Genomic DNA, 24,023 nt, shown 5'->3' with positions numbered 1-24,023 from the left:
GACGCAGTAGCGCATCTCCTTACTGCTTGCGCCGCCCTTGCTCAGGATTACAACTTCCCTCGCGAATATCAACTCCTGGTTACCCAACAACCTCTGAAGACTACATACGAGGAAGACTACGACAAAACGTCAACATCCGACCCCGAACAGCGATCCTTCTCCCACCAGCCACCACTGTCTGACGACTCAAGATGGGCCGCGCCGAAGTAGGCAGCACAAAATGGGTCTCGAACCAGGCCAAGTCGAAGGGCCTCGGGCGACTGCGGTGGTACTGCCAGGTCTGCGAGCGCCAGATGCGGGACGAGAACGGCTTCAAGATGCACGTGCAGTCCGAGTCGCACGTGCGACAGATGCTGGTGGTGGGCGAGGACCCCAAGAAGGCCATCAACGAGTTCTCGGCGCAGTTCAACAACGACTTCCTGCAGCAGCTGCGCACGTCGCACGGCACCAAGGCCGTGCTCATCAACCACTTCTACCAGGAGTACATCGCCAACAAGCAGCACACCCACATGAACGCCACCCGCTGGCCCAGCCTGACCGAGTACGCCAAGTACCTGGGCCGCGAGGGCATCTGCCGGGTCGAGGAGACGGACAAGGGCCTGCAGGTCGCGTGGATCGACAACAGCCCCGAGGCGCTCAAGCGCGCCGAGGCCATCAGGAGGAAGGAGATGCAGGACAAGGGCGACGAGGAGCGCGAGCTGAGGATGATACGGGAGCAGCAGAAGCGGGCCGAGAGGGCGGCGGAGGAGCGGAGGAGGGGGAAGGGCCCGGGGGCGGACGAGGATGACGGGCCCGGGGAGAAGCCGGACCTGCAGATCAAGGACGGCGAGAAGATCCAGCTGTCGTTTGGCGTGCCGAAGCAGGACAAGAAGCAGGAGGACAAGAAGACGACGCCGGACAAGGGCACCGAATCGCCAAAACCGGAGGGGGCGGCCGCCGCGGCAGAGACCGAGCCTGCCAGGTCAGAGCCTACGAAACCGGCCGGGTTCTCGTTCGGCGCCAAACCACCACAAGCAAAGAATGTGTTTGCGCAAGCAAAGAAGAACGCACTGGCTGGCGGGGCGAAGAAAGCAGTCAAGATCGAACAGCCAAAGAAGATGAGCGAGGCCGAGAGAATAATGAGGGAAGAGTTAGACAGGAAACGGTCACGAGAGTCTTCTGGAGGCGGAGGTTTCCACAAGAAACCACGTCTTGGTTAGACAAGAGCCTTTCGAAGCAACCATGATACCCATTTTTAATTTTCCGCACGCCAGACCCTCACCATATGACAGGTCTTCCAAAAAGTCCACGATCAAAAATTATCAGTACTTGAATATCAGCCCAGCGTCCGCCTGAGATCCTGACAAACGGCCCTCTCCAATACCTCTCAGCAGATGGCGTTCAACAGCAGCTCCTGCCAGAGATCAAGACATCACAAGCGAAATGCGGACACGAGGACACCTAAGTACGTCTACCCGTTCACTCACACGGTGTATCAAGGCGTCAATCCCATCGTCGGGACGGGTCCCTAGACGTTGAAGCCCCGATACATGTTGACCCCAAGAGAATTCTTGCCGTATGCTTGGAACATGGCGAGTCCGCTCCCAACAGGGGTACCGCAGTTGGGTTTGTGGCGCCTCCACTGGGCTCTCTGACAGTCCTAAAGGAACAACCACAATGTCAACGACGTTCGAGTAGACAGAAGAAGTGTGCCGCCGGCCATACGCACCTTGTCACAGAACCACGCGGCGGCGATCTGGTTCTTGCATCCGCCGCACTTCATCAGGGTCTTGCCCTCCGCCTTGATGTCGGCATTGATCTTTCCACAGCAGTGGCAGCTCGGCTCCACGAAGCTCCTGGGCTTGCCGGCCTGGTAGTGGTCCAGGGCGGCGAGGACCTGCCGCTGTCCGGCGCCGCGGATGCCCATGTCGTCGAGGGCCATGGTCGCATGCTCGTTGCACTGCATCTTCGAGACGAGGTCGCGGAGGTATGCCACGTCGGCCTGTCTGATAGTGGCTCCGAACTCCATCATGATAGCGGCAAGGACGATCGGGCGGTACTGAGAATCGCCGAAGATATCAGGGAAGTCCTGCCTGGCAGTGCGGCACTTGTCAAACAGCTCGTCTCCCTTGCCTGAATCAAGCTTCTGACGGATGACCTCGTCCTGGTGGAAGACTGTCAGGACACTGCCTGGTTTGAGGAGAAAGATGAATATCCCTGCGATGCTTACTATGGCCTCTTCTCCGTCACTCTGAAGCTGATCGATGAGATCGTACTCTTGGGCGTAGTAACTGCCGACGGGAAGCGGGCTTGCGGTGAGCACTTTGTCCAGAATGTGGGCAAAATGACGGTTGTTTCCCTGCGTGATACCCTTGGTGATCTCGATGGCATGACGAATGGCATCGTCGTGGCCAAAGAGGGCTGTGGGGAGGTTGAAAGCACGTTCAGCTTTCTAGCGTCCGATACAGTCATGGTTGCTTGTCAAGGACGGTGAATTACTTACTGTGTCCCCAGCGACCCATGATGATGGAGGTTGAGGTGGTTGTGGTGGGGGGACTTTCTGGTAGTCAATCGATGTGCCGTTTGCACAGCTTGAGCATCACACGCAGGTGAGGATGGACTCGGATCGCGGCTGAGATGAATCCAGTGCTTCTGGGTTGGTGGTCTCCAACAGGAGCATTCAAGAGAAGATACAAGTTGGAAGAGATCAAGTTCGAACGACTTTGATCAAGGTTGTGGGAAGAACACCACAAACGGTGCTACTCCTGCTTGGGCCTGAGGCTGCTTTGCTTGCCTTCCTCTTTCGTTTGAAGTCAGGTACCCATGCACGTACCCGCCTGACTGACCATCTATGATAGCAACTGGCCCATAATTCCAGTGACCAATGCTCTGTACCAGTGGAAAACCAATGCAAAAGTGGTATTGGGTTTGGCCTTGTCCTACTTCCTTTGGTGCTGACCCGACGACCTTGGAAGTGAAATAGAAGCAAGCATCTGACACCGAATGCCTTCCTACCCAGACACTCTTTCCCCCATCTTGCTTCCCAATCGAAATCGCTGAATTCATTGCGGGAAAAGCTCCGTTGCATCTGATAGCCCCTTGGATTGGCTTAGGTGATGGCTCAAGTTTCATGCCAATCCTAAGTAGGATCTTTGAGAATGTTCACGTTATATTGGTGGTGTAGACCTCTAACTTCGAAGCCCTCTTTCTTACCCGAGCCAGTCTCCTTGTTCCCTCATGCAACTCCAAAACGCCATGCTTTCCTAAACCAACGACGACCAGATGTCGAGGATAGGCTTTGCCCTAGCCAAAGAGCCCGGTCGCATCAGAGAGCGCACCTTCTTTCCTGAAGCTAAAAAAGCATTTTCTTTTTCCCCTAAGATTTCCGTGAAAAGTCACATTGCACTTTCCTCGCCGGCAGAGCGAATAGGAAGTCCGTCCTTCAGCTCCTCCATCACATCAGAAGACAGAGCGGAACCCTAGTCCGCCTCCGTTGCACTTCCGTCGCGTCTGTGGTTGCCAAAGTTTTAGCCAATGCCCACCAAAAAACTTCTTTCAAAACCCGAGGGTCTTGCATCGAAAGCCCCCTCGATCTCCAGGCTGCCTGCCGGTTGTATGACAAACTTACGGTATGTACCGGACCTTGTACTGCTCCTCCATCTGCGAGACCAGGTCCTCGGGCAGCTGGCCCATGACCTTTGTGGCGTAGACGCCCTTGACGTAGCCGTCCAGCCGCTGCCACTTTGCCACCCAGCTCTTGCTCGGCTCGGCCAGCGTGATGAGGCCCTCGAAGACGGACGAGGTGCAGTTGTCGACCTGTTCGTCGCTGCCCGCGAGGCCGAGGAACTCTTCGCAGTTGGGGCATCCTTCCCTCTTGAAGCGCTGTGCGGGGGGAATACAGTCAGTACGGGGTTTTCAGGCGCGGGATGGATAGGTGGGCGAGGACGTTTGATCGTAAACTGCATTCGTTCAGAGGGCTTGGGGAGGAGGTCGAGGTGGACGTACGGTTCGCACCATCACAATCGAGCAGACCATGCATGCGCGCAGCTGGCGCATCTGGTTTGGCTGGACATAGCTTCGCGACATCTTGCCGTTGCGATGGGCTCCAGGAGTGGTAGGGTGGCTTGCTTTCTTGGACGTTGGAAGAAGAGAGGGCTCGATGGAGGCCACTGCGTTGGGACCTGGCCATCAGCGACCGACAAAGGGTTGCGCCGGCAGGCACCCCGGCTTATCACTCACTTATCGGGGCCTCCTTAAGTGAATATTCATTTTCTTAACTGATATCAACGCACCATCTCTCCCACCAATCCGCTCGACACCATCTAAAGGTTCTAAATGGGAGAATTAAGCCGGGACCAGCACAACATGGAAGCTGAAACGATGGACGTCGATAAGCCAGCCCAAGAGGCGACGGCCAAATCCTCGGGCAAGAAGTCAAAGTCTCACGAGATCTATTATTCCACAACCATCAGGAGCCCCACCTACGCATACGCTCACTTGGAACTCATCACCACCGCCAGCTCGGATTTGGATGACCTCCAGCTACGCTCTTACCTGACTGCCGCACTAAAGCAGTTCCTCGGCGCCACGGGCTCAGGCATGCCCATCGACATCCTCAAGGTGCAAGGAAAAGAATCTTGGGTGCGGGTCCCCCGTCAAGATCTAGGAGCCTTCGCCGCCGCTCTGACCGCATGGTCGGGGTCGGGAAACTCAACGGGGTTCATCATCCGAGCAGCTGGGGACTGGCTCGGCGCACTGGTGGGACGGCATGAGCAGAGGAAGCTCTGGGGAGAATCATAAGTCTTTGCTTGCTGTGCGAGAAGAGGTATCTTTTTCTTGCCTGGGGATCCCCAAGGATACAAGCTACTATCCTGGTGGTGCCTCCCACACCTGGGCCATGTCATCACACCAGGCCAACCGAATTCTGACGCTCTGCTGCGCGTCCGTGACCGGTCTTCGCCTCGAGGCACAAAGCTTTTCAAACCCGCCATTTTTGACGGACACGAACGCGAGCGCATTTCCCACCGGAACCGAACGCCACCCACAACCAATCAATCCAACTCCCGAGCATGCTCTGTAGTTTGCTTCTATATCCAGGTCTACGCCCGATATGATCTAGAGATTTCTGGCTCACATCAGAGACGACATGATAGAGCTGTTGGCATAGGCCTGTATTGTGTCAGCAGTGGTTGGCAATGTGGGGTGGCAACGTCTGCCGGAACACCTACCATCGGCCGAATATTGGGGTGAGGGACAGCGTCGAACTTCTTGAATTCGAGCTTGTAGTCGGGGCCGATATTGATGTAAGCGCCCTTGTTCTCCGTCATGTCGCAATACTTGGGAGCCGAGAACACTAGAGCTAAAGTCAGCATCTTGATAGCGCAGCAATGGAGCACAGCACCTACCAGTGATACACTTTCCGTCATGCTCTTCCTCGTAGCCTTCCATGCGAACTTCGTGGCTTCTGATGATGGCCTCCAGACCGTTCTTTTCGCAGAACCGTTTTGTGACGTCAGGTCCGAACTGCATGCCAACACCTCGCTTGCTGGGTCCGCGGCCAGGCTCCGTCTGGGGGTCTGTCCACAACATCTCCATCATCAGGCCGGCCTGTCCGGGCTGCTTTTGCTTGTGGCGGTTCAGTTTTCGAATGTCATCCAAGGTGACGTTGTCATCGGAGAAGAGGCCGCCGTGAAGCACAAAGTACTTCTCGCCAATCAGCGTGGCCAAGGGGAGCGCTGAGAAACTTTCGGAGAAGAGCTTGAAGATGCGCTCGTTGTACTTGGCCTTGCATTCGCCCTCGAAACCATAGACCTTGTTCATGTCATCTGTCTCGTGGTTTCCGCGGTTCAGGAAGAAGGCATTTGGCCTGAGCCACTTGTTTGCGTAGAGCAACAATGCAATCTCGGTCGACCAGGAACCACGGTCAACAAAGTCGCCGTTGAAAAGGTACCAGTGCTTTTCGCTAGGAGTTCCGTTTAACCTGAAAAGCTCCATAAGGTCGAAGTATTGGCCTGGTATACTATCAGTTGCGGTTTCCCAATAAAGACATGAGCACGAGAGCTTGACTTACCGTGGGTGTCGCCGCAAACTGTGAGCTGCACATCATCAGGAATCTTGACCTCCACCATCGTCGGCTCATCATAAACCAGCTTTCTGACGGCCAATATGATCTGGTAGACATATTTCCTGTGTATCTTCTTGCCGTTCTTGAATCGCTCCGTCATGTCATCAATAAACTCCTGGGTCATCTCGTCGCCGAGCCTCACGCCGTCGTAGTCTGGCTCCACGGCGATGGAGGCGACATCGAGGCCTTCCGCAGCCGACGGCGCATCCGTAACCTCGATAGCCGCGAAGAAGTCGTACTGGCGCACGATCTTCTGACACTCAACAAGCTTGAGCTTGGCATCTTTGTTCCCTGGGTCGATCTGCGTGCACGTCTTGAAATCCTTGAGGGCATCCTTCGGTCGGAGAACGGCGGCATGGGCGAGAGCACGGCGGTAATAAGCCTGTACAGTAAAGCGCTGTTAGCCAAGGGAGCTCTGGCAGGCGCGTGGCGTCTTGGAGCCCTGCAAACCTTGACAAAGCCTGGGTTCAGCTCGACAGCCTTGGTCGCATCCTGGATTGCGTAACCGTACGCTTCTGTCTTGAGGTAGGCCTGTCATTGGGAACATCATGTTAGTCACGCGAGCACCAAAGGGAGCCAACTCCGGGACGAGTCCTGTCGTGGGATCCGCACCTGCGCTCGATTCGCGAAATACGTGGGCTCTGTGTCGTCAATGTCGATCGCCTGGGTGTAGAAGTCTATGGCGGTGGGCCAGTCGTGCTTCTTGAAGGCATCGTTGCCCTGGTTCTTCAGGGCAACGGCTTTTGCCTTGTCGTCCTCTGACACTGCCATGGTATATGTCTTCGTGGCCGGCGCTTAGTAGAGATATGCCTCTTGCTCTGAAGGAGGGGCAAGGATTGACAGGGATGGAGAGATGGGCTGAGAGGTTGGACAAGTTCCAACAAGGTAGGAGGACAGGAATTTAAGCAGCGCGTGTGGCGTTCTTTGGAGAAGGGGAAAGGGAAGTTCAGGCTCAATCCAGCCAGGCAGCGCTCCTTTTGCAAGCTGCACGAGGCGAATTTCGTCCACCTATAGGTAAGCTTGCAGTCGAAACTCGGAGACGTGCAGACTGCAAATACCTATTGCAGGGGTCCTTCGGCACCGATCCCCGGCGTTCGAGGCACTTCTACCGAGTACAATCTGTTTGTCCACAGGGATTCCCCGCGATGACGCTAGCCTGGAGCACTACCTGAGCAAACCCAACGCTAATAGATTGCCTGGTCGGTGCCTGGGCCGCTACATATGACAGGTACCTTCAAAAAGTATCCGCCTCCCGAGGTCTGGCCGCCACACAACACGACCTGCCCACCCACTCTTTGTGATCTGTCTTCCGCAGAACAACAACCACCCCTCCTCCCGCCAGACACCCCTCGCATCGATCAGCGGCGCACCTGCAAGCATGGCGAGTCCAGGCTCGACGTCCTCTGCCCTCGTGCGCAAAAGGGCCGCGGCGGAGATGGCGCTGATGCCTCCGCCTCCGCCAACAAAGAAGATAAAGAGGCCCAAACAGGTTCTGGACGAGGAAACCTACACAGACGCCCTGTCGAAGATCATCGCGCGCGACTTTTTCCCAGGGCTCCTGGAGAGCGAGACTCAGCAAGAATACCTCGACGCATTAAACTCGAACGATCCGCAATGGATTCAGAGCGCCGGGCGCCGCCTCAAACATGTCATGACCCCTGGTCGACAAAGGCTGAGACGACCGGTGCAGGCTCAGCCAGGAGGTCAGACACCAGTAGGTGTTGGAGGCGACACGCCCATGTCCACGATGTCCTCTGCAACTGCAGCTTCACAAGCCCCCGCGACCCCCGAGATCGATACGAACATGAGCCTCGGCGCATTCCAAGGCAAATACACCAGCGAGGACAACGAGAGTTTCTACAAACTTCTGGACAAGCAGAACCAGAAGAGGGCTGGGAAATATGGCTGGCTGTGGAGAGGGAACAAACTGCCGTCGAAGCAAGAGTTGAAACAAATGGAAATCAAGGCAAAGCTGGCGGCCAGCGGGCGGAGCTTGGTGGATGATGGCTTCAGGAAAGACAGGCTTGCCATCCAAGGCAAAGACGACCGGCCCGCTGTTCCTGAGACATGGAAGTCCGACCCCAAAAACGGTCTAATGTTCAACCCGGAGAGCTTCGACGAGGACAGGTCAGACACAGTAGCCTTGCGCTTGCAGGAGATTTCTCGCGCAGGCCCTAAAACGATCGTGTACGAGAATACGAGGATGCCGGGACCGGCCATTGCGAAGGATACCACGAGGCCGCCGTCTCCGACCCTCTCCGCCGTCAGAGACGCAATCGCAGGCCGGAGGAGGCCGGGATATCAGGACTCAACTGCCGCCGGGGGAGACGAGACGCCACGAGTCAATGGATACGCCTTTGTGGATGACGAGGAGCCCGAGCCCGAGCCGTCATCCTCGGCAATGCCTGTCATCAATTTGGGTCCCGGAGATGATACGAAGAATCCCTTCCAGATTCAGGAGCAGGGCAAGCGGGAGAGTCTGCACCACCGCATGGTGGACCGGATAGCCCAGTCCAAGCGCACATCCGCGAGGGTCGGCTTTGTAGGAAAGGTTGAGAAGACACCGGTCCCAAAGTTTCCCAACAGCCCTCGAGTCTCGGGGGGCGGCTTGACGCCCGCTGCTCAACGTCTTTGGAGCCAAGTTGGTGGAGCCAGCCGGGCCTCGAACAGAACCCCATTTCCAGGGACTGTCACGCCCAAGACCAAGTCTTCGGGACTGAAGAACATGACAAAGGGTTGAGAGACCTACAAGAGGCCTATTTTTGAAATAATTTTAGCGTATGATACCCAATAGAATAGAGAGACCGTGAGAACGGAGCTCAGCTGTCGACAAGATCTCAAAAGCCAGAGTCAATATAGAATGTATTCAAGAAGATAACAAACGAAACCGCCTAGACTAAATAATAGGCACTGGTATAGGTTAGCGAAGTTGGCTTGTTCATGCAATTAAGCAGCACAAGCCTCTTAGGACCCCTGGCGATCCCTTGCCTGCCGAGGCCCATAGGGCTGAGGCAAGGATTAATTGCATCATGGATGAGAGCTCCATTAATTTCAGCGCCGAACCTTAGGCACTCACTTCGCGACGACTCCCCCAGGATTTTGGGGTCAAACTGTTTTGACAGTGGCGACTATGGCAGTGATCCCGTCAATCTAGGTACCTCTGTGGCTCAGATGGGGTTCGTGGACTTCGCAATCGACCTGGCAGCGGTGCTGAATGCGTCCCGCTCAGTCGCATCCAAGCACATCGCCCTCAGGGCTCGCCAGGTCGATCGCTATGGGAAGACTTCAAGCATAGTCGCCGCCGTGAGGGGCCAGCAGCGGATACGGCCTCACGATGGGTCTAGGGTCACTCCTTCAAGCACTGGTGGAAACCAGACCTCAACCCCAGTGTCAGAGGTTTCCAAAGAGACTACTCAGCCCTTGGATGCGGACGACGACAGAGGAATGCCGGTCGAGAACTCGTCAAATAACAGCATACTATCGGGTGATGTGTCAGACTCGACAACGACACAGCAAGATCCACTCACTACATTGTTTCCCGGGAGCCAGTACTCCGGACGTCCAGAAGCGCAGCAAGCCCAGGCCGACTCTTCAGGATCTAACACACCGCCGGTGCAGTCACCTGTGAAAACCCTAAAAGTCGATGGGATTGCTTCGGAGGATACTCAGCAAGGGCTGGGAAAGAACCCATCTGCACAGGCCGAAGAACCCAAGCTACCCGAGGGCGTGAATTTTGATGGACTGTTCCGAACCAGCCGCGGGAAAAGGCTCGATCCTCTCTGGAAAGGCACCAAGAGAGATGAGCGGCCCAGGCAGCCTATACCTGGTGCTGTGGATTTCGGACACAGGTCTGGCAACCAGGGGTCAGCCATTCTCCAAGAATTGAGGAACCGAAAGAATGAGGCCGAAACGACCTCGTCGCAAGAAGCGGGAGAGTCACAACCGGAGGCCTCGGCAACGCCAACCCAGCCTGCTGAGGTCGTCCTGCCAGTGGACACCGTTGAGACGCAAGAGCCCAAGGTCGAGGCGAACGCTGCGGCGGCGGTATCAGAAAGTCAACATGCGCCTCAAACGAGTGTCCCAGGCGCCGAATCGTCAACTCTTCAGGAGCAGGGCATTAATCAGTCCAGCCAGCGGGTGACTAAAGAGGACGCTTCAGCCATGGGAGAGCTGCTCGGTACCGCCACAACCGAGTCAAAATACGAACTCAGGGAATCCAAGGTTCCCTCGTCTCGGTTCGGACGTATCTGGAACTACAGCGGGCTGGCCGCTGGCATGTTCGCCGGAGCTGTCAGCGAGAGCTTCAGCAGGGTCACCGGAGGCGGCGGGCAAGGTTCCCTGATGTTGAGCCCGGCGAACATGGAAAGGTTGGTCTCTAAGCTGTCGAAGATGAGGGGCGCAGCTCTCAAGCTGGGCCAGATGATGAGTTTTCAGGACTCGAAGATGCTGCCAGCCCCCATCCAGGAGGTTCTGCAGAGGGTGCAGGACAGAGCAGACTACATGCCGTCGTGGCAAAGGGACCGAGTTTTGGTGTCGAACCTTGGCTCCGAGTGGCGTGACCTGTTCGACGAATTCGAGGAGAAGCCCATTGCAGCCGCATCTATCGGACAGGTCCACCGTGCGACACTGAAGAATGGTGCCAAAGTCGCCGTCAAGATCCAGTTCCCAGGAGTCGCCGAGTCCATCAACTCAGACCTCGACAACCTGGGAATCCTACTAGCAGCTACGAAGTTGCTGCCCAAGGGCCTCTACCTCAACAAGACCATCGACAACGCGCGGACAGAGCTCGGCTGGGAGTGCGACTACGAGAGAGAGGCCAAGTGCGCAGAGAGATACAGAAGCCTGCTGGCCACCGAGGACGACGTCTTCTCCGTCCCCAAGATCTACCACGAGGCCAGCGGGAGACAGGTCCTGACCATGGAGTTCATGGAGGGCGTGGGCGTGACCAGGGTCAAGTCCTTTACGCAGGAGCAGAGGGACTGGATCGGCACGCAGATCCTGCGCCTGTGCCTGCGGGAGATCACCGAGTTCCGCTTCATGCAGACGGACCCGAACTGGACCAACTTCCTCTACGACGCCGGGCGGGACAGGCTCGTCCTGCTCGACTTTGGCGCGTCGAGGGAGTACCCGGACAGGTTCATCGCGCAGTACGTGCGGCTCCTCGCGGCCGCGTCGCGGACGGACCGCGAGGGCGTGCGCGCCCTGAGCGAGCAGCTGGGGTACCTGACCGGCCACGAGAGCAGGACGATGCTGGACGCGCACATCGCCTCGGTGCTGACGCTGGCCGAGCCGTTCCTCGAGTCCGCGCCCGAGGTCTACGACTTCAGGGACCAGACGATCACGGAGAGGGTCAAGGAGCAGATACCCGTCATGGTCAGGGAGAGGCTGGCGCCGCCGCCGGAGGAGACGTACAGCCTGCACCGGAAGCTGAGCGGAGCGTTCTTGCTCTGCGCCAGGCTGGGCAGTAGGGTACGGTGCAGGGAGATGTTCGAGCAGAGCCTGGCTAAATCGGGTTTGCAAGAGAAGCAGGTGTGAAAAAGAAAAAGCTTGCTCCACATCAACAAAATTGAAGCGATAAGGCCCTCTTGTCCTGTCTCTGAAAATAGGGTGGCTAGTATAGACTACGGTAATAAGAAATTCCCGCTCATCAGCCAATCTTGACCATGCGAACTGCTTCCTACGAAAGAATAATGAAAGCAACAGGACAGGGATGCTATGTTGCCAAAGGGTATCAGTGCCTCGCAAACCTGAAGCTCGGCGCCTACTCTCGCGCCCTCCTCTCCATAGGCATTGCCTTTTTCTCCTTGCCCGCAATCTTCTTCCTCTTCTTCTCGATCGCCTTCTCCCTCTGCTTCTCGGACAGGGAGGAGAACTGCTCCGTCAGCAGCTGCTTCTTCTGCTCCGACTTCTTGAGGTAGAAGGGCCTCGACTTGACGCCCTCCCTGACGAGCTCCTTCTCGCGGCGGCGGTGCTCCTCCACGACCGCCCTCTCCTTGTCCTTCCTCTCCCTGGCCTTCTTCCTGCTCTCCATCGACATGTAGGCGCGCTGCAGCTGCTCCTTCTCGGCGGGCGTCTTGGCCTTCTTGATCGCCCCCTTGAGCTTGCGCAGCTCGTCCTCGCGGTACTCGTCCAGGAAGGCGTACGCCCTGCGCACGTGGTCCTCGTCCGCCTTGGTCTTGACCGAGCGCCCCGTCACCGCCGGGTCGAAGCGCGGGTCCCGGTACTGGACCTTCTTCACGGGGATGATCTCGCGCTTGCGGGAGACGGGCCGCTTGGACGACACCTCCTGCGGCGCGTGCTTGCTGCTGCGGGAGGGCGGCTTCTCCTTCTTTGGGCCCTGCTCCCTCGGCCTGGGACCGTCTTCTTCCTCTGCTGCTGCTGCTGCTGCTTCGTCATTGCCGGGCTTTTCACCTTTCTTCTTCCGGCGGCCTGACTGGCCAAGCTTGGCTTGCACTTTGGCCAGGGTCCCAAATGAAATTTTCGAGGCGTCCACAGCAGCGCCTTGCTCCTCATCCTCATCCTCCCCCGATGAGCCGTTGTCGTCCTGAATCCTGGTGAGCACGAGAATTAAGAGAAAAAGGGGACAGGTTCACTGACAGGGCCTTCGGACCCCTCGCTATCCGACCCAGATGCAGACTCCAAATCGTTTCCTTCGACTTCTTCTTCGCTTGGTGCACTGTCGCTCGTCTCAACGCCACCGTCCAGGTCAGGTTCCGGCTCAGCTCTTGCCCGGACTCGCCTTTGCAGCCCGGCCTGAGGAAGCTTGCGTTTCCTTGACTCCATGTTGCCAATTGTGAGCCTTTGAAACTTGGCAGGTGATTTCTGTTTGTGGTTGTAATCGGGGCGGTTTGAGATGAGAGGCAAGATTTTGGCGGGTTGAGGTCAAGGGATAAGTCCATATACCCGCAAACAGGCTCACTTAGCGCTGTCCGCGAAGTACTTCTACTACTATTAGCTTATCGATAAGGCAGCCAACCAGTCCTGAATTTCAGCAGCACCGGACTCTCTCACACGCTCGAGTCGTGCCGACTTCGACTTGCATTCTCTTCCTTCATCACTATCTTGAAACGTCGCCTTTGGAAGCCTTGCGTCGTGTCAATATTGCAATATCCAGACTCATTCATTGATTCTTGCAAATACGACCTATTTTCAATCCACACTTCTAGGCCATCACTCGCTCCTTTTTGAAAGTCCAGGACACTTTGCAGTGGGGCCGACCGGAAAGGGGACTGGAGTTGGAGGTGCACATCTCGAGCCTTTGAGCAAATGTCATCGAGGTGGGATGTCTTAGTCCATAGGCTGCCTCTGACGACTTCACTCACCAAGCGTTTTCCTCGCTCACTTCCTGAGGGCCACCACTTTCAATCATCAGAGCATCACACATTGCAACCACTGCGCGCTTCATCAAGAGCAACACAGTCTCGCAGACAGTTGGCTTCACACTCGCCACCTTCTCTCTCAGTCATCAGTCATACAGCAAATGTCATAAGACCAGCCATGGGCAAGAAGAAGGATAAGAAACGCGCCCGAGAAGCTGCCGCTGCGGCTGCCGCCGCTGCCAATGGCGCAGCCCAAGGGTCGACAGCGAAGGGCGTCGTCTCACAACAACAACGACAACAGACCATGGCTCCTATCCCCGATTCCACACCACAAGGTCACAATCCATTTTCAGCCGAAAGCTCTTCTGGCCCCCCACCTTTCATTCCGCCGTGGTCTGCGGTGAACATGATGACCATGGCCGCAAATGGTCTCAATGGTGGTGCAGGTTACCCAATGCCTCAGATGATGAACGGACTCCAGAACTTCAGCATGCCATTCTTACAACCAAACATGTTTACAAGTCAGCAATTTCCTAACATGTTTGGGATGGGCATGGGAAGCATGGCTTTCAGCACAATGCCGCCGAACATGTTCCCCGGCCAGCCGCCATCACCCGCACAGGGCCAGTACGATGCCGCCCACCCGCCCGACACCAACGGCAGGAGCGGGCGCGCAGCCTCGCCCAGCAGCAACAAGAACGGGCGCGCGGCCATCACGCCGCCGAGCAAGGCGTCAGGCGGCATACCGGACCCGACCCCGCTGTACCTGGCGCGGGCGTCCTTCCTGCCCAAGCGGCGGGCGGAGCCGGGCCCCCTGCTGGTGGTGATCGACCTGAACGGGACGATCCTGTACCGGCCGGACCGGCGCAAGTCGCAGAACTTCCGGCGGCGGCCCCACGCCGACGCGTTCGTGCGGTACTGCGTCGAGACCTTCTGGGTCGTCTTCTGGAGCTCCGCGCGGCCCGAGAACGTGCGGCGCATGGTCGAGGGCCTCGTCGGGCCCGACCTGCTGCCCAACGTCGTCGCCGTCTGGGGCCGCGACCGCTTCGGCCTCACGCCCGAGGACTACAGCGCGCGCACGCAGTGCTACAAGCGGCTCACGACGCTGTGGGCCGACCCCGTCGTCAGGGCGAGCTTCCCCGCCGACAGGCCCGGGTATGAGGGCAGGTGCTGGGACCAGGGCAACACGGTCCTCATCGACGACTCGGTGGAGAAGGCCCGGAGCGAGCCGCACAATGCGATCACCATCCCCGAGTTCACGGGCGACATGAACGAGTCGCTTGATATTCTGCCCAGGGTACACGACTATTTGAACGAATTGTGCTTTCAGGAGGATGTTAGCACATACGGTCGGGCTCATCCATTCAAGATGGCATAGCACCTGCTTGGTAGAAGCATTGATACCCATGGGAGCTGGCATGAATCTTGCCTATGCGAATGAATGTACATCTTTCGGCGGTGCGGCGGGTGCATCTATTACGCGCGTCTGAAACGCATATGGGGGACTGGTATTTGCTTTCAATTCATGTACTTTCTATCCGTGGGGAGCTAGCTTGGTGCGTGTCAAGGCGGAGACGATCAATAGACTATAGAGTCTAGAAGAGCTCGAGGCCCCGTGGCGATGGTATCTCGATCCCGAAGTCATGGTAATTAATCGTACGGCACCCCCTCCATGTTTTCCTAACGTCAAATCGTAAAAAGGCAACGAGTTTACTTGAAGACCTTGCCATCAGCGTGCTTGTACTCCTTGCCGTTGTGCACAACGGGCTTGTCCCAGGTCCACTGAGCCTCGACGTAGGCGCGGTGCTCGGGGTTGGTGGGGTCGAGCTTCTCAAACTCGTAGCTCTCGTAGTCGGGAGCGACGTCGAAGACGGGCAGGTGCTCGTCGCCACGGATGACAAAGGCACCCTCAATAACGGAGTCGTTGTTCTCTCCGTAGACGGAAGCGCAGCCGAACAGGTACTTGCGGGAGGCCTCCAGACGGGTGTTGAAGCCACCAACCAGGTTGTTGGACATGAAGACGAGGGTGAGCTCGTCGTTGTACTTGTACTTGACCTTCCAGATGGAGTACTCCTCGAACTTGCAGTTCTCCCAGAACCACTTCATGGAGTCGGCCTCGTCGTGGTTGGAGTAGTAGCGCTTCCACTCGTCAAGAGCGAAGGTGGCGCGAGGCAGGGCCTCGAGAGGGTGCTTGGGCTTGGGAGCGGGGGCATCCTCCTCGGGGGCGGCCTTGGGCGCCTCCTTCTTGGGAGCGGCCTCCTTCTTGGGCTGCTCAGGCTTCTTGGGGGCGACGTTGGTGAGCTTGGGGGTGTCGAGAAGCTCGAACTTGGGCGCAACGGCCGAGTAGATGGGCTGGTTGTAGACGGTCTCGTACCAACGGGAGACGTTGGGGTTCTGCTGGCGCCACTGCTTGTCGAAGAAGAACTCGAAACCGCGGGCAATGGTACCGACGGCGAACAGGTCAGCCAGCGTGATACGCTCGCCAACGAGGTAGGTGTTGTGCTTGAGGTGCTCCTCAACAGTGGCGATAGCCTTGGCGGCAGCCTTGGAGGCGTCGTCGACGGACTTCTTGTTGTAGGGGTCACGGCCGATCAGAGGGCGGTACCACTTGCCCAGGGAGGGGAGAACCTCGGTCTGATCATGTGCTAGTTAGCAAATAGGCCGAGTAGAGGTTGAAGGATATATGCTTACGTTGAAGTAGCTGGTCCACTTCAGGATGGAGGCATAGTCCTGCTTGGTCTTGCCCAGCAGGGTGGTCTTCTCGTTCTGAGACTGTTTGAAGGGGTCAGCAATTTTGTCCAGGGGGCTGGCGGGGAGGCAGGGGCTCCGGCGGGGTAGCAGCGTACTGTGACTGCGCAGAGTTAGCCAACATGTCTTTTCGCAGAATTGTGAAAATTTAACAGATGAATGGCGGGAATTGCAATCAGATATTGTGTATCAACAGTGAGGTTATCCTTCTTCAGCCAGGGATAACTGTTTGATTTTGAAGGTGTGTTCATCATTGTGCATGTGGGAGAAATCTGCCGTGGGTGGCAAGCGGGGTCAGAGGGCTCGACTTACTGTAGATGGCGATGGCAACGCACTCGTAGAGGACGTAACCGTCGGCGCCCTCGAAGGTAGGGACCTTGCCCAGCTTGTTGAGCTTCAGGTACTCTGGGGTGGGCTTGGCGGTGTCGACGTCGACGATCTCAAGCTCGAGGTCGTTGGCCTTCGCAACGGCGCGGATGGCCGTGCTCCGGGGGTTGTTCTGCGAGAATGTGTCAATTTGGAATCCAGGGTGGAATGCAGCGACATGTTAGAGGGAATCATACCTCGTATGTGTAGAGCTTGCCGAAAGCCATTGTTGCGAATTCTGTCGTCTTCACAAGTCCGAGTTGGTGGTTGAGTCAAAAGAAGGAGGGGTTCTCCTTCCCTCTTTTAAAATTTCATTGCGGGCTTTCAGGCAGGAACGCCTTTGGGCCATGGTGCGGGTGGCTGATTGGCTGGGCGGTTGATGTGGGTCCAAGCTCCCAAACACTGGGCAGGCAGTGATGTCTGAAAATGCTTCCGCTCCGTCGAGCACATGCGCCCAAGGAAAGCACGTGGCAACCAACGACACAGGGGTCATGAGGAGGTAGCAGCACCTCGACAATGGCATCTTTACGACCGGCCCTCGCGCTGAGGAGTCGGTGTCAGTCCTCGGCGCCTCAATGGCAGCAACTTCGGCGGATGATACAGGGCCTGCACCTCAGCCCCCAGGCCAGCAGTGCGAGGAGGCAGCTATCCACAACGACCCCGGGCCCCGATAACACCTTCACCGCCGATGAATTCACAGAAATGAGCATGGGACGCGCCCGCGCTGCTATGGAAGAAATGGGCGAGGGGAACAAGATGTCGGACGGCGGGGGGCTGCTGAAGATGCCTCGACACGCCCGAGCCGTACCGATATCGCCAGCGTACTTCTCGCGACAATCCGAATTCAACGACAACTACCTCACACTCATGAAGTTGATGCGGAATTACGCGCATCTGCCGACCATACCGGCAGACCAGGTGGAAAAGGCGTCCTTCAGGACCTTAAAGGACCTCCGCCTGTCGACTGGCGAACAGGTCAAGGCGGCCGAGTATGCGAAGGCTATGAATCTGGTCAGGCGGCTGCACAAGATCCACCCGTCACTGGCACCTCAGAGCGTCAAGGACGCTGTTGAGAAGTGGAAGCGGAACCTCAACCCCAACTTCAATGCCGCGAAGCCAGTCGAAATCGACAAGTTCGGCAGGGCACTGGGCGTGGGACGGAGGAAGACGTCGACGGCACGCGCGTGGGTGGTAGAAGGCACTGGCGAGGTCCTCATCAATGGAAAGTCGCTGGCAGATGCATTTGGCCGCGTGCACGACCGAGAGAGCGCCATGTGGCCACTCAAGGCTGCGCAGCGCGTGGACAAATACAACGTGTGGGCGCTCGTCGATGGCGGCGGCACGACCGGGCAAGCAGAAGCCCTCACGCTCGCCGTCGCCAAAGCCCTACTCGTGCACGAGCCGGCGCTCAAGCCGGTGCTTCGCCGAGGTAAGTCAATCAGCGCGAACCCTCTGTTTCTAGATGGCAATGATGCTGACACATCTTGTAGCCGGCGTCGTCACTCGGGATCGCAGGACCGTGGAGAGGAAGAAGCACGGCCACCTCAAGGCCAGGAAGAGGCCTGCCTGGGTCAAGCGTTAAACAAGCCAAATGTTCATCTGGGATATGCAATGCGCCTTATTCGCCGAGCCCTGACATTGACATATCTATTCTTGGAGATTCGGCTTGGCTGGAAGGCGGCATCCCATGTGTTCGCATAATGTGAGCCACGGAGGCTGTCCACCCCCATTGACATGGCTGGGCTGTAGCTTCGGGGCGCGCGGCCTTCACCTTGTACATACCGAGCTGTACCACCACGTTTGTAGGGGACTATTCGCATGACGATATCTAGTGCTACTCTAGACTCACCAGGCGGCTAACGACTGGAGTATGTGAGATGATTCAACACGCCGCGCTGCCTAAATCACACCGGAAACGCGAGGCAAGAACTTGGGGTCCCCCTCTCCCAATCTCAGCAGACACGGGCGCTCCCGCTCTTATCAGCCCGAAATATCGTGCTATGCTGTCCAACAGGAAGATAATCTCCGTCCGAGGTTGGGCGCCGTTGGTGCTAACCTGCCCAAACCCATCTCCCTAAACTGGGGCCGTGGCCAGCGTCGCAGTGATCGGACGATCGAGGCATCCCGTCAACCCGTATCGGATAGGCCCCAAGGCCACAAGGTACCATCCCTCGAGGAAAACGTGGTAAGGCGGACGTCTCAGCAAGGAGACCCAGGCCCGCAAAGCGTCCCGTCAACAGCGATCGAGCATACAGAGACATGGGCACAAATAGGGTCGCTGCTTTGTTTGGGGGCAGTTCTAGAAACGCTATGTTTCACAAGGGGCGAGGGCGAGAGAACTGGGCAGTCATGGCCGGCCAAGCGGCCGGGGTAGGTAGGACGTTGACAAATTCCACGAGCCCCAGCAACGACTTGCACATCCCGCTGATATGCACCACCAACTGTCGCAAACTGTCCAGGTCCTGTCTCCGGCCAGAGGCTGGCCAAAGGCCGGCCAAGGCTCAGGCTGAAGGTTCTGCCCAACCACTGCTTGCATGATTCGCCTCCGAAGCCGAGGCCCCCGTCCGTCTCCAGCATTCATGCCGAATTAAAGCAGTGTTAGTCCTGTTTCGACTTTGATACCCGAGTACGTTTCTCGGGGGCTGAGGGAGCGATGCCCGCCGGCTCTGCCAAAAGTGCGCGGAAGCTTAAACGTGTGTCCTGTGGGCCGGGTTTCGTTCCTACAGGTCCCACGAGGGGGCTCAAACAATGCCCCGGGGATTGGAGCGGGAGGTCTGTCGCGCAGGGCCGGCGGCGCACGTGAACAAGCCAGGGACTCCGTATTCGAGCAGATGTGCAATAAGAGTGTCGCAGTACAGATGGGTCCCAGGGCGCAAAACGAGCTGCGAGGGCAATCCGCAAACCCGTCGCAGGCCATGACTTGGTAATAACTAGCAGCTTGTTTGGGACGTGGCATGAATTTGTTCATGCCCGTGCTGGACTAGTCGGGGCGTGTTTGGATGCCAATTGTCCCGATGCAATGTAGTCGGTCCCACGTCTTGCGGCCCATTTGAGGATCATCATCATGCCAGAACCCATGCCGACCTAGCTGCCTAGCCACCGCTACCGAATCCGACCTATCACATTAGGCCGGCGTCCCTGAATATCGCAAGCCGCTCGCTCCTTCATCGCGAATGGATTTGCTGTCAGCCCTGCCTCCACAACCTGGTCTAGCCCTAGCGGTCGTCGGTCGTTCCGTCTGGCGATAGCTTCTTCCCCTCCCTGCAGCCTGCAGCCTGCAGCCTGCAGCCGTGGTTGCGTTCGACGTAGCATGAACTGCTTGCTCTGCGTCCAGACCCCCTCTGCGGTTTTGATTTTTGGGTTTTCTGGTTTTGGTTTTGGATTTGAGCCTTGATCTATAACGGGCAATTTTCAATGGAGACGTCGCCCGCCTCATCCAAGGCGATCAGCCAGTGGTCGCCTCGCCGAGGCTGAAGACGTGGCCGGAGCAACGAACCTGAGACTGATTCGCTGTGGGAAAGTCTGAGCCGGGCAGGCTGGGATCGGTCATTTGCGACAAGTCCACATGCTAAATTTGACGATGCAGCCATTGACGAATCGTGACTCTGGGAATTGCTGCAACTTGGGGGAAGCTACATGCAGCCCACAGCGTCACTTGCGTGCGCAATTGGGAGAAGGCGCGAGTGGGCAGGCAGGTCCCTGCAGCAGCCCAGGCCTGTGACTACCTGGGCATTTTTTTGGTCCCTCTCGTGAACGACGCTGCATTGGCAAAGCGACCCTACGAGCCATCTCTAGCTGCCCATTGGACATGGCATCAGACGAACTTTTCTCCGACTTACTCGTCATCCCCAAGGGCTCCAGCAGATGATAGCTCGTGTCCACAACCAGTGGCCACCATCAACGAAGCCGTTCCTCTGCCCGCACTCTCACCGCATAATTGTGGCCATCTATCTACCAGTACCTAGGCAGTCAATTGGTCCAGAGGACCGACCGCCTGGACTACGTCACTGGTGATGGGCACCGACTCAAGACCCATTGGGATTGATTACCTGCCTGCCTGCCTGCCTGACCGTGCGTGCCGATTGTCACATTGCATGTGCTCGTCAAGTGTCAAGCTCGTCCGAGGAGGTTCTAATGCAGAGATTGCAACGCGCCCGGCCCTTGGCTGGGCAAAAGAACTGCCGCGTCAAATCATGCCGTGGGGCGAGCACTGATGATGCCGTTGTCGCGTCCACACAGGTCATGTACGCCATAGGTCACCGCGCGCTGGAAAGGCTCCTACAGGCCAATGGGGCAACGCGTCTCCATAGCGCCTCTCCCCCGAGCTTCACAAGCTTCGAAGCTCGTGCCTTCAGGCGGTACCTACACAGTACAGACTTTCTCCGGGGGGGGGGGAGGTGGTGGGCTCTGCTCGGCTGGGCTGGATCCTCGACAGGTCCATCCACACAACCCACCTTTCCCGCATTGAGTGGCAGCCAGCCCCATGCCCCAGCCCCAGCCGGCCTCGAGCGTGGCCTCCTGAAGGCCCCGACCACAGCACAGCTCCAGATCCCTTCCCTCCGGAGATCTCAGTGGTTACGTGGGGATTGAAACGAGCAGAAGAAACGCATCGACGTCCACTCTGCCCGACACAACAGCCTCGATGTTGTGTTGCACGCACACCACCTCCAAAACATGCGAGTCAGCCAGCTGAAACAAGGAAGATCCACGATGCTCAAGTACCTGTACCACCCTGGCTCGGCAAATCTGCCACCAGCGGAGCCCTGGGCCTCTGTCGTGATTTGCTGTGCAGGAAAAGGGGTGTGGGCACCTGGGACAGGACCCCTGGCCACGGCGACCCGCCATGCACGGACGTGGATCTGCCTCTCGCAGGCTCTTGACGACATGCCATCCTCCAAAGTCTCTCCCAGCCTTTTCCTCCTCCGTCTCGGATGACATGGTGCAGGGTTTCTCCGGCTGGGCCGTCGACAAAAACTAACAAGAGTACTCGGCTACTTGCCATCCGCTACCTCCCTCGTCCTTTGTTCCGAGCCCACCGCCGTTGTACGCCTCGCCCTAGGGCCATGTCCCCCGTGCTTGTGCGCAGTGCGCAGCACGGGCAACAGCAGCCCCCCGCGAGGACACGCAGCATGACAGCAGAATTTTCAGTACCCAAGACAAGAGACAGCTTCTCCCACCAGGACTTGGGCAATTGGTTGGGCACCGATCGTTGCATACAAGTGTGCCGGAAGCCTCGAATTACAACAAGATTTGTCTAGCGCAGATCTCCGCTGAGGACTATGCTTCTGCTGCCGGGTCCCCGAGCGCCGGAACGCAACTCCATTTCTTCCAGCCCCCGACAACCCAAGACACGCTACCCAACGGTGCTTCTAGCTGGGGCCGGACGCGGTGCAGGTCCTTCTGAGGGCTGTGGCTGGTTAGGCTCCCCTTCCAACCCTCATCAAACCCCAAGGGTTACTTCCTGTCGCGCATCACCGGCGCGGTCCAGGCAGGCACACTGGCACACTGAGCCTTGTCCACGGTCTCGATGGCGCGAGCCCATGTCGCCGTCGCGAGATAGCGTGCCCAGCACATACCTGCGCTCACATCCGCCATGACTTCAACTGATCAAGAGCCGCCCTCCCCAACACGACTAACATGCAGACATGCCACACGCTGGGTCGGTAAGTGCAACACTGCGTGACTAGCAATTGTTGTAGCACCCGATAGCTGTTAGGTCAGCTTGGGCCGGACGGCCACGGGCTCGTGAGCAGCCCCCCAGGGGGCAGGTGGCTGGGGTGATCAGAGCGCCGCTCGAATACACGCAGGACACACTGGGAGAAGTTAAATATAAAACGTGCCAAAGACACTAGCAACTGGGTCTTGACTCAAGGGGGCAACACGCAAGACAGGATCTAGCCAACTCAGCTGATTTAAACTTTATGCTCCGACAAGATTTTTGGTCGTGTACGACCGCCCTCGACGCGGTACGTTCTGCCTTCACCATCCACACCAGGTACTGTCAAGTACTTACTGGCCTGCCTGCTCTCCCTTGCGCTGTTCGACATGGCCCAAATGCCCATGGCTGTCGTACTCCAATAGTCTCGGGGCAGTCAGTATGCTGATGACAGGCCCTTATGATGGAACAGGTCTTGTTGTTCGCCCAAGACTGACTGATCAACCCCACAAGTGCCGGTTGCAAGCGTGAAGCCAGCTCTCGCTGATGGTCAAAGATTGCGCCGAGGCCAATGCTGCTTCTGGTTCGGGCAGACCCCCATCTTCGCGGGCCTTCACAATTGCCATGAACCAAAAGGATGACAGACCCGCGGAGGGTGAGACGTCGCGCTTACCAGAAGCGCCGGAGTGACAAGCCCTGGGGTTTCGGTTTGATGAGCACATAGAACTTTTGCTTTTCCATTCTGATGGATTTGATTGACCAGCATCACCCAGCAAGGTTTGCAACAGGCGCAAGCATGCCATTGGGGACAGGGTAACTCCAGACCACTCAATCGCTCAGTCGCTCACTCACCCTCAACGAGATGCAACTCGTCGACCTCGGATCTAGATCATATCTCGCAGCAGACATATGCCAGGACAAAACCAGGAAATCTTCCCAATCCAACACTGTTTCTGGGTACCCGATACCGTACTTGCCCAGCCTTCTGTGGATGCCCTGCCTCCGCATGAATGAGACTTCACAAGCTCGCAACCGTAGCCCGATTTGTGAGCAAAGCTTCCGGGGATTTGGCGCGCTCCCGACGTGCGCGGGCGGGAAACTCTCACTCTCGTGTATCTTACTTTGGGGCTTGTTGATGACGAAGACAGTGGTAACACGAAAGTTCTATCAGATGGAGCAAACCTTCGATTTCCAGAATGTGTGGCTTGATCTTCCCGAGCCCGACGGGGAGTCAGCGTCTACCTAGTCGATCTTGTCTGCATCATCCCTTCAGAGTGAGCATCTGGCATGTTGGCATCCCCTGCAAAGCAATCGTCCAACCAACTCCCCTGACTGGAAACAGAAATGGCAATAGGCACTGGCTGCAGACTGCGGACCACAATAGTGTCTGTACGGAGTACACAGTACACAACGACTCGGAGAACCGACAATCAAGACACGCAAACATATCGCGATGATTTTCTGATTTGTTTCTTTCCTTTCCAGCCGTCCAGCGCAGCAACATGCCATTACTCCAGCCGGCAAGACCAATTGCTGTCTACAGATACTGCCGAGTGGACGGGGAGACAACGGGTGATTGTTCATGCTGACAGCAGCCTTCACACCGCTACCAAGCGGAGATTACTGCAGCCCAGCTGCATGCCAAAGTGCCCTTCCGTCCATCTACTTATGGAGTAGTTGGCATGTATACAACGTTAATCACTTCCTTCCCCCCTGGAGTGAGGAGCTGCTGGGCGGCCGGGGACTCGCCATCCTCGACCATGGCCCACCCTCGGTCGGGTCGGTGTTGGTCACCCTCGGTCCGGCTGGAAGGACGATGGGAGAGAAGAAA

General features: G+C 57.3%; 10 protein-coding genes across 10 annotated transcripts; 6 read left to right on the top strand and 4 right to left on the bottom strand.

Moving 5' to 3' along the window:
* Window positions 1-191: 191 nt before the first annotated feature.
* Window positions 192-1,199, top strand: KVR01_011269 (uncharacterized protein; the record flags this gene model as incomplete). The annotated part of the gene is made up of 1 exon (XM_044785699.1): window positions 192-1,199. The coding sequence occupies one exon, from the start codon at window positions 192-194 to the stop codon at window positions 1,197-1,199; it is 1,008 nt and encodes a 335-aa protein (XP_044639644.1).
* A 308-nt stretch (window positions 1,200-1,507) lies between these two features.
* On the bottom strand, window positions 1,508-2,501 carry KVR01_011460 (uncharacterized protein; the record flags this gene model as incomplete). The annotated part of the gene is made up of 3 exons (XM_044787748.1): window positions 1,508-1,628; window positions 1,668-2,400; window positions 2,483-2,501. The coding sequence occupies 3 exons, from the start codon at window positions 2,499-2,501 to the stop codon at window positions 1,508-1,510; spliced, it is 873 nt and encodes a 290-aa protein (XP_044639835.1).
* Window positions 2,502-3,128: 627 nt separating this feature from the next.
* KVR01_011428 (transcription elongation factor SPT4) lies at window positions 3,129-4,149 on the bottom strand. The gene is made up of 3 exons (XM_044786509.1): window positions 3,985-4,149; window positions 3,608-3,861; window positions 3,129-3,489 (listed from the first exon to the last, which is right to left on the bottom strand). Exons 1-3 carry the CDS (start codon window positions 4,063-4,065, stop codon window positions 3,459-3,461), a joined length of 366 nt encoding a protein of 121 aa, XP_044639803.1. The 5' UTR covers window positions 4,066-4,149; the 3' UTR covers window positions 3,129-3,458.
* Window positions 4,150-4,280: 131 nt separating this feature from the next.
* Window positions 4,281-7,243, bottom strand: KVR01_011206 (protein serine/threonine phosphatase). The gene is made up of 5 exons (XM_044781348.1): window positions 6,716-7,243; window positions 6,554-6,634; window positions 6,050-6,485; window positions 5,385-5,990; window positions 4,281-5,332 (listed from the first exon to the last, which is right to left on the bottom strand). Exons 1-5 carry the CDS (start codon window positions 6,872-6,874, stop codon window positions 5,115-5,117), a joined length of 1,500 nt encoding a protein of 499 aa, XP_044639581.1. The 5' UTR covers window positions 6,875-7,243; the 3' UTR covers window positions 4,281-5,114.
* Window positions 4,315-4,779, top strand: KVR01_011414 (uncharacterized protein; the record flags this gene model as incomplete). The annotated part of the gene is made up of 1 exon (XM_044791624.1): window positions 4,315-4,779. One exon carries the CDS (start codon window positions 4,315-4,317, stop codon window positions 4,777-4,779), a length of 465 nt encoding a protein of 154 aa, XP_044639789.1.
* Window positions 7,244-7,390: 147 nt separating the features above from the next.
* Window positions 7,391-8,938, top strand: KVR01_011453 (uncharacterized protein). The gene has a single exon (XM_044783493.1). It carries the CDS (start codon window positions 7,482-7,484, stop codon window positions 8,841-8,843), a length of 1,362 nt encoding a protein of 453 aa, XP_044639828.1. The 5' UTR covers window positions 7,391-7,481; the 3' UTR covers window positions 8,844-8,938.
* Window positions 8,939-9,151: 213 nt separating this feature from the next.
* Window positions 9,152-12,974, bottom strand: KVR01_011323 (rRNA-processing protein RRP36). The gene is made up of 2 exons (XM_044790475.1): window positions 12,701-12,974; window positions 9,152-12,647 (listed from the first exon to the last, which is right to left on the bottom strand). The coding sequence occupies exons 1-2, from the start codon at window positions 12,884-12,886 to the stop codon at window positions 11,865-11,867; spliced, it is 969 nt and encodes a 322-aa protein (XP_044639698.1). The 5' UTR covers window positions 12,887-12,974; the 3' UTR covers window positions 9,152-11,864.
* On the top strand, window positions 9,275-11,638 carry KVR01_011288 (protein kinase COQ8; the record flags this gene model as incomplete). The annotated part of the gene is made up of 1 exon (XM_044794316.1): window positions 9,275-11,638. The coding sequence occupies one exon, from the start codon at window positions 9,275-9,277 to the stop codon at window positions 11,636-11,638; it is 2,364 nt and encodes a 787-aa protein (XP_044639663.1).
* Window positions 12,975-13,369: 395 nt separating the features above from the next.
* Window positions 13,370-14,800, top strand: KVR01_011211 (uncharacterized protein; the record flags this gene model as incomplete). Its single annotated transcript, XM_044792321.1, has 1 exon — window positions 13,370-14,800. One exon carries the CDS (start codon window positions 13,370-13,372, stop codon window positions 14,798-14,800), a length of 1,431 nt encoding a protein of 476 aa, XP_044639586.1.
* A 2,166-nt stretch (window positions 14,801-16,966) lies between these two features.
* On the top strand, window positions 16,967-19,949 carry KVR01_011436 (mitochondrial 37S ribosomal protein MRPS9). Its single transcript, XM_044782855.1, has 2 exons — window positions 16,967-17,965; window positions 18,027-19,949. The coding sequence occupies exons 1-2, from the start codon at window positions 17,053-17,055 to the stop codon at window positions 18,116-18,118; spliced, it is 1,005 nt and encodes a 334-aa protein (XP_044639811.1). The 5' UTR covers window positions 16,967-17,052; the 3' UTR covers window positions 18,119-19,949.
* Window positions 19,950-24,023: the final 4,074 nt, after the last annotated feature.

Source organism: Diaporthe batatas, assembly GCF_019321695.1.
Source record: "Diaporthe batatas strain CRI 302-4 chromosome Unknown Contig00015, whole genome shotgun sequence".
NCBI classification, from domain to species: Eukaryota; Fungi; Ascomycota; class Sordariomycetes; order Diaporthales; family Diaporthaceae; genus Diaporthe; species Diaporthe batatas.
This window is presented reverse-complemented; position numbering and strand designations above follow the sequence as displayed.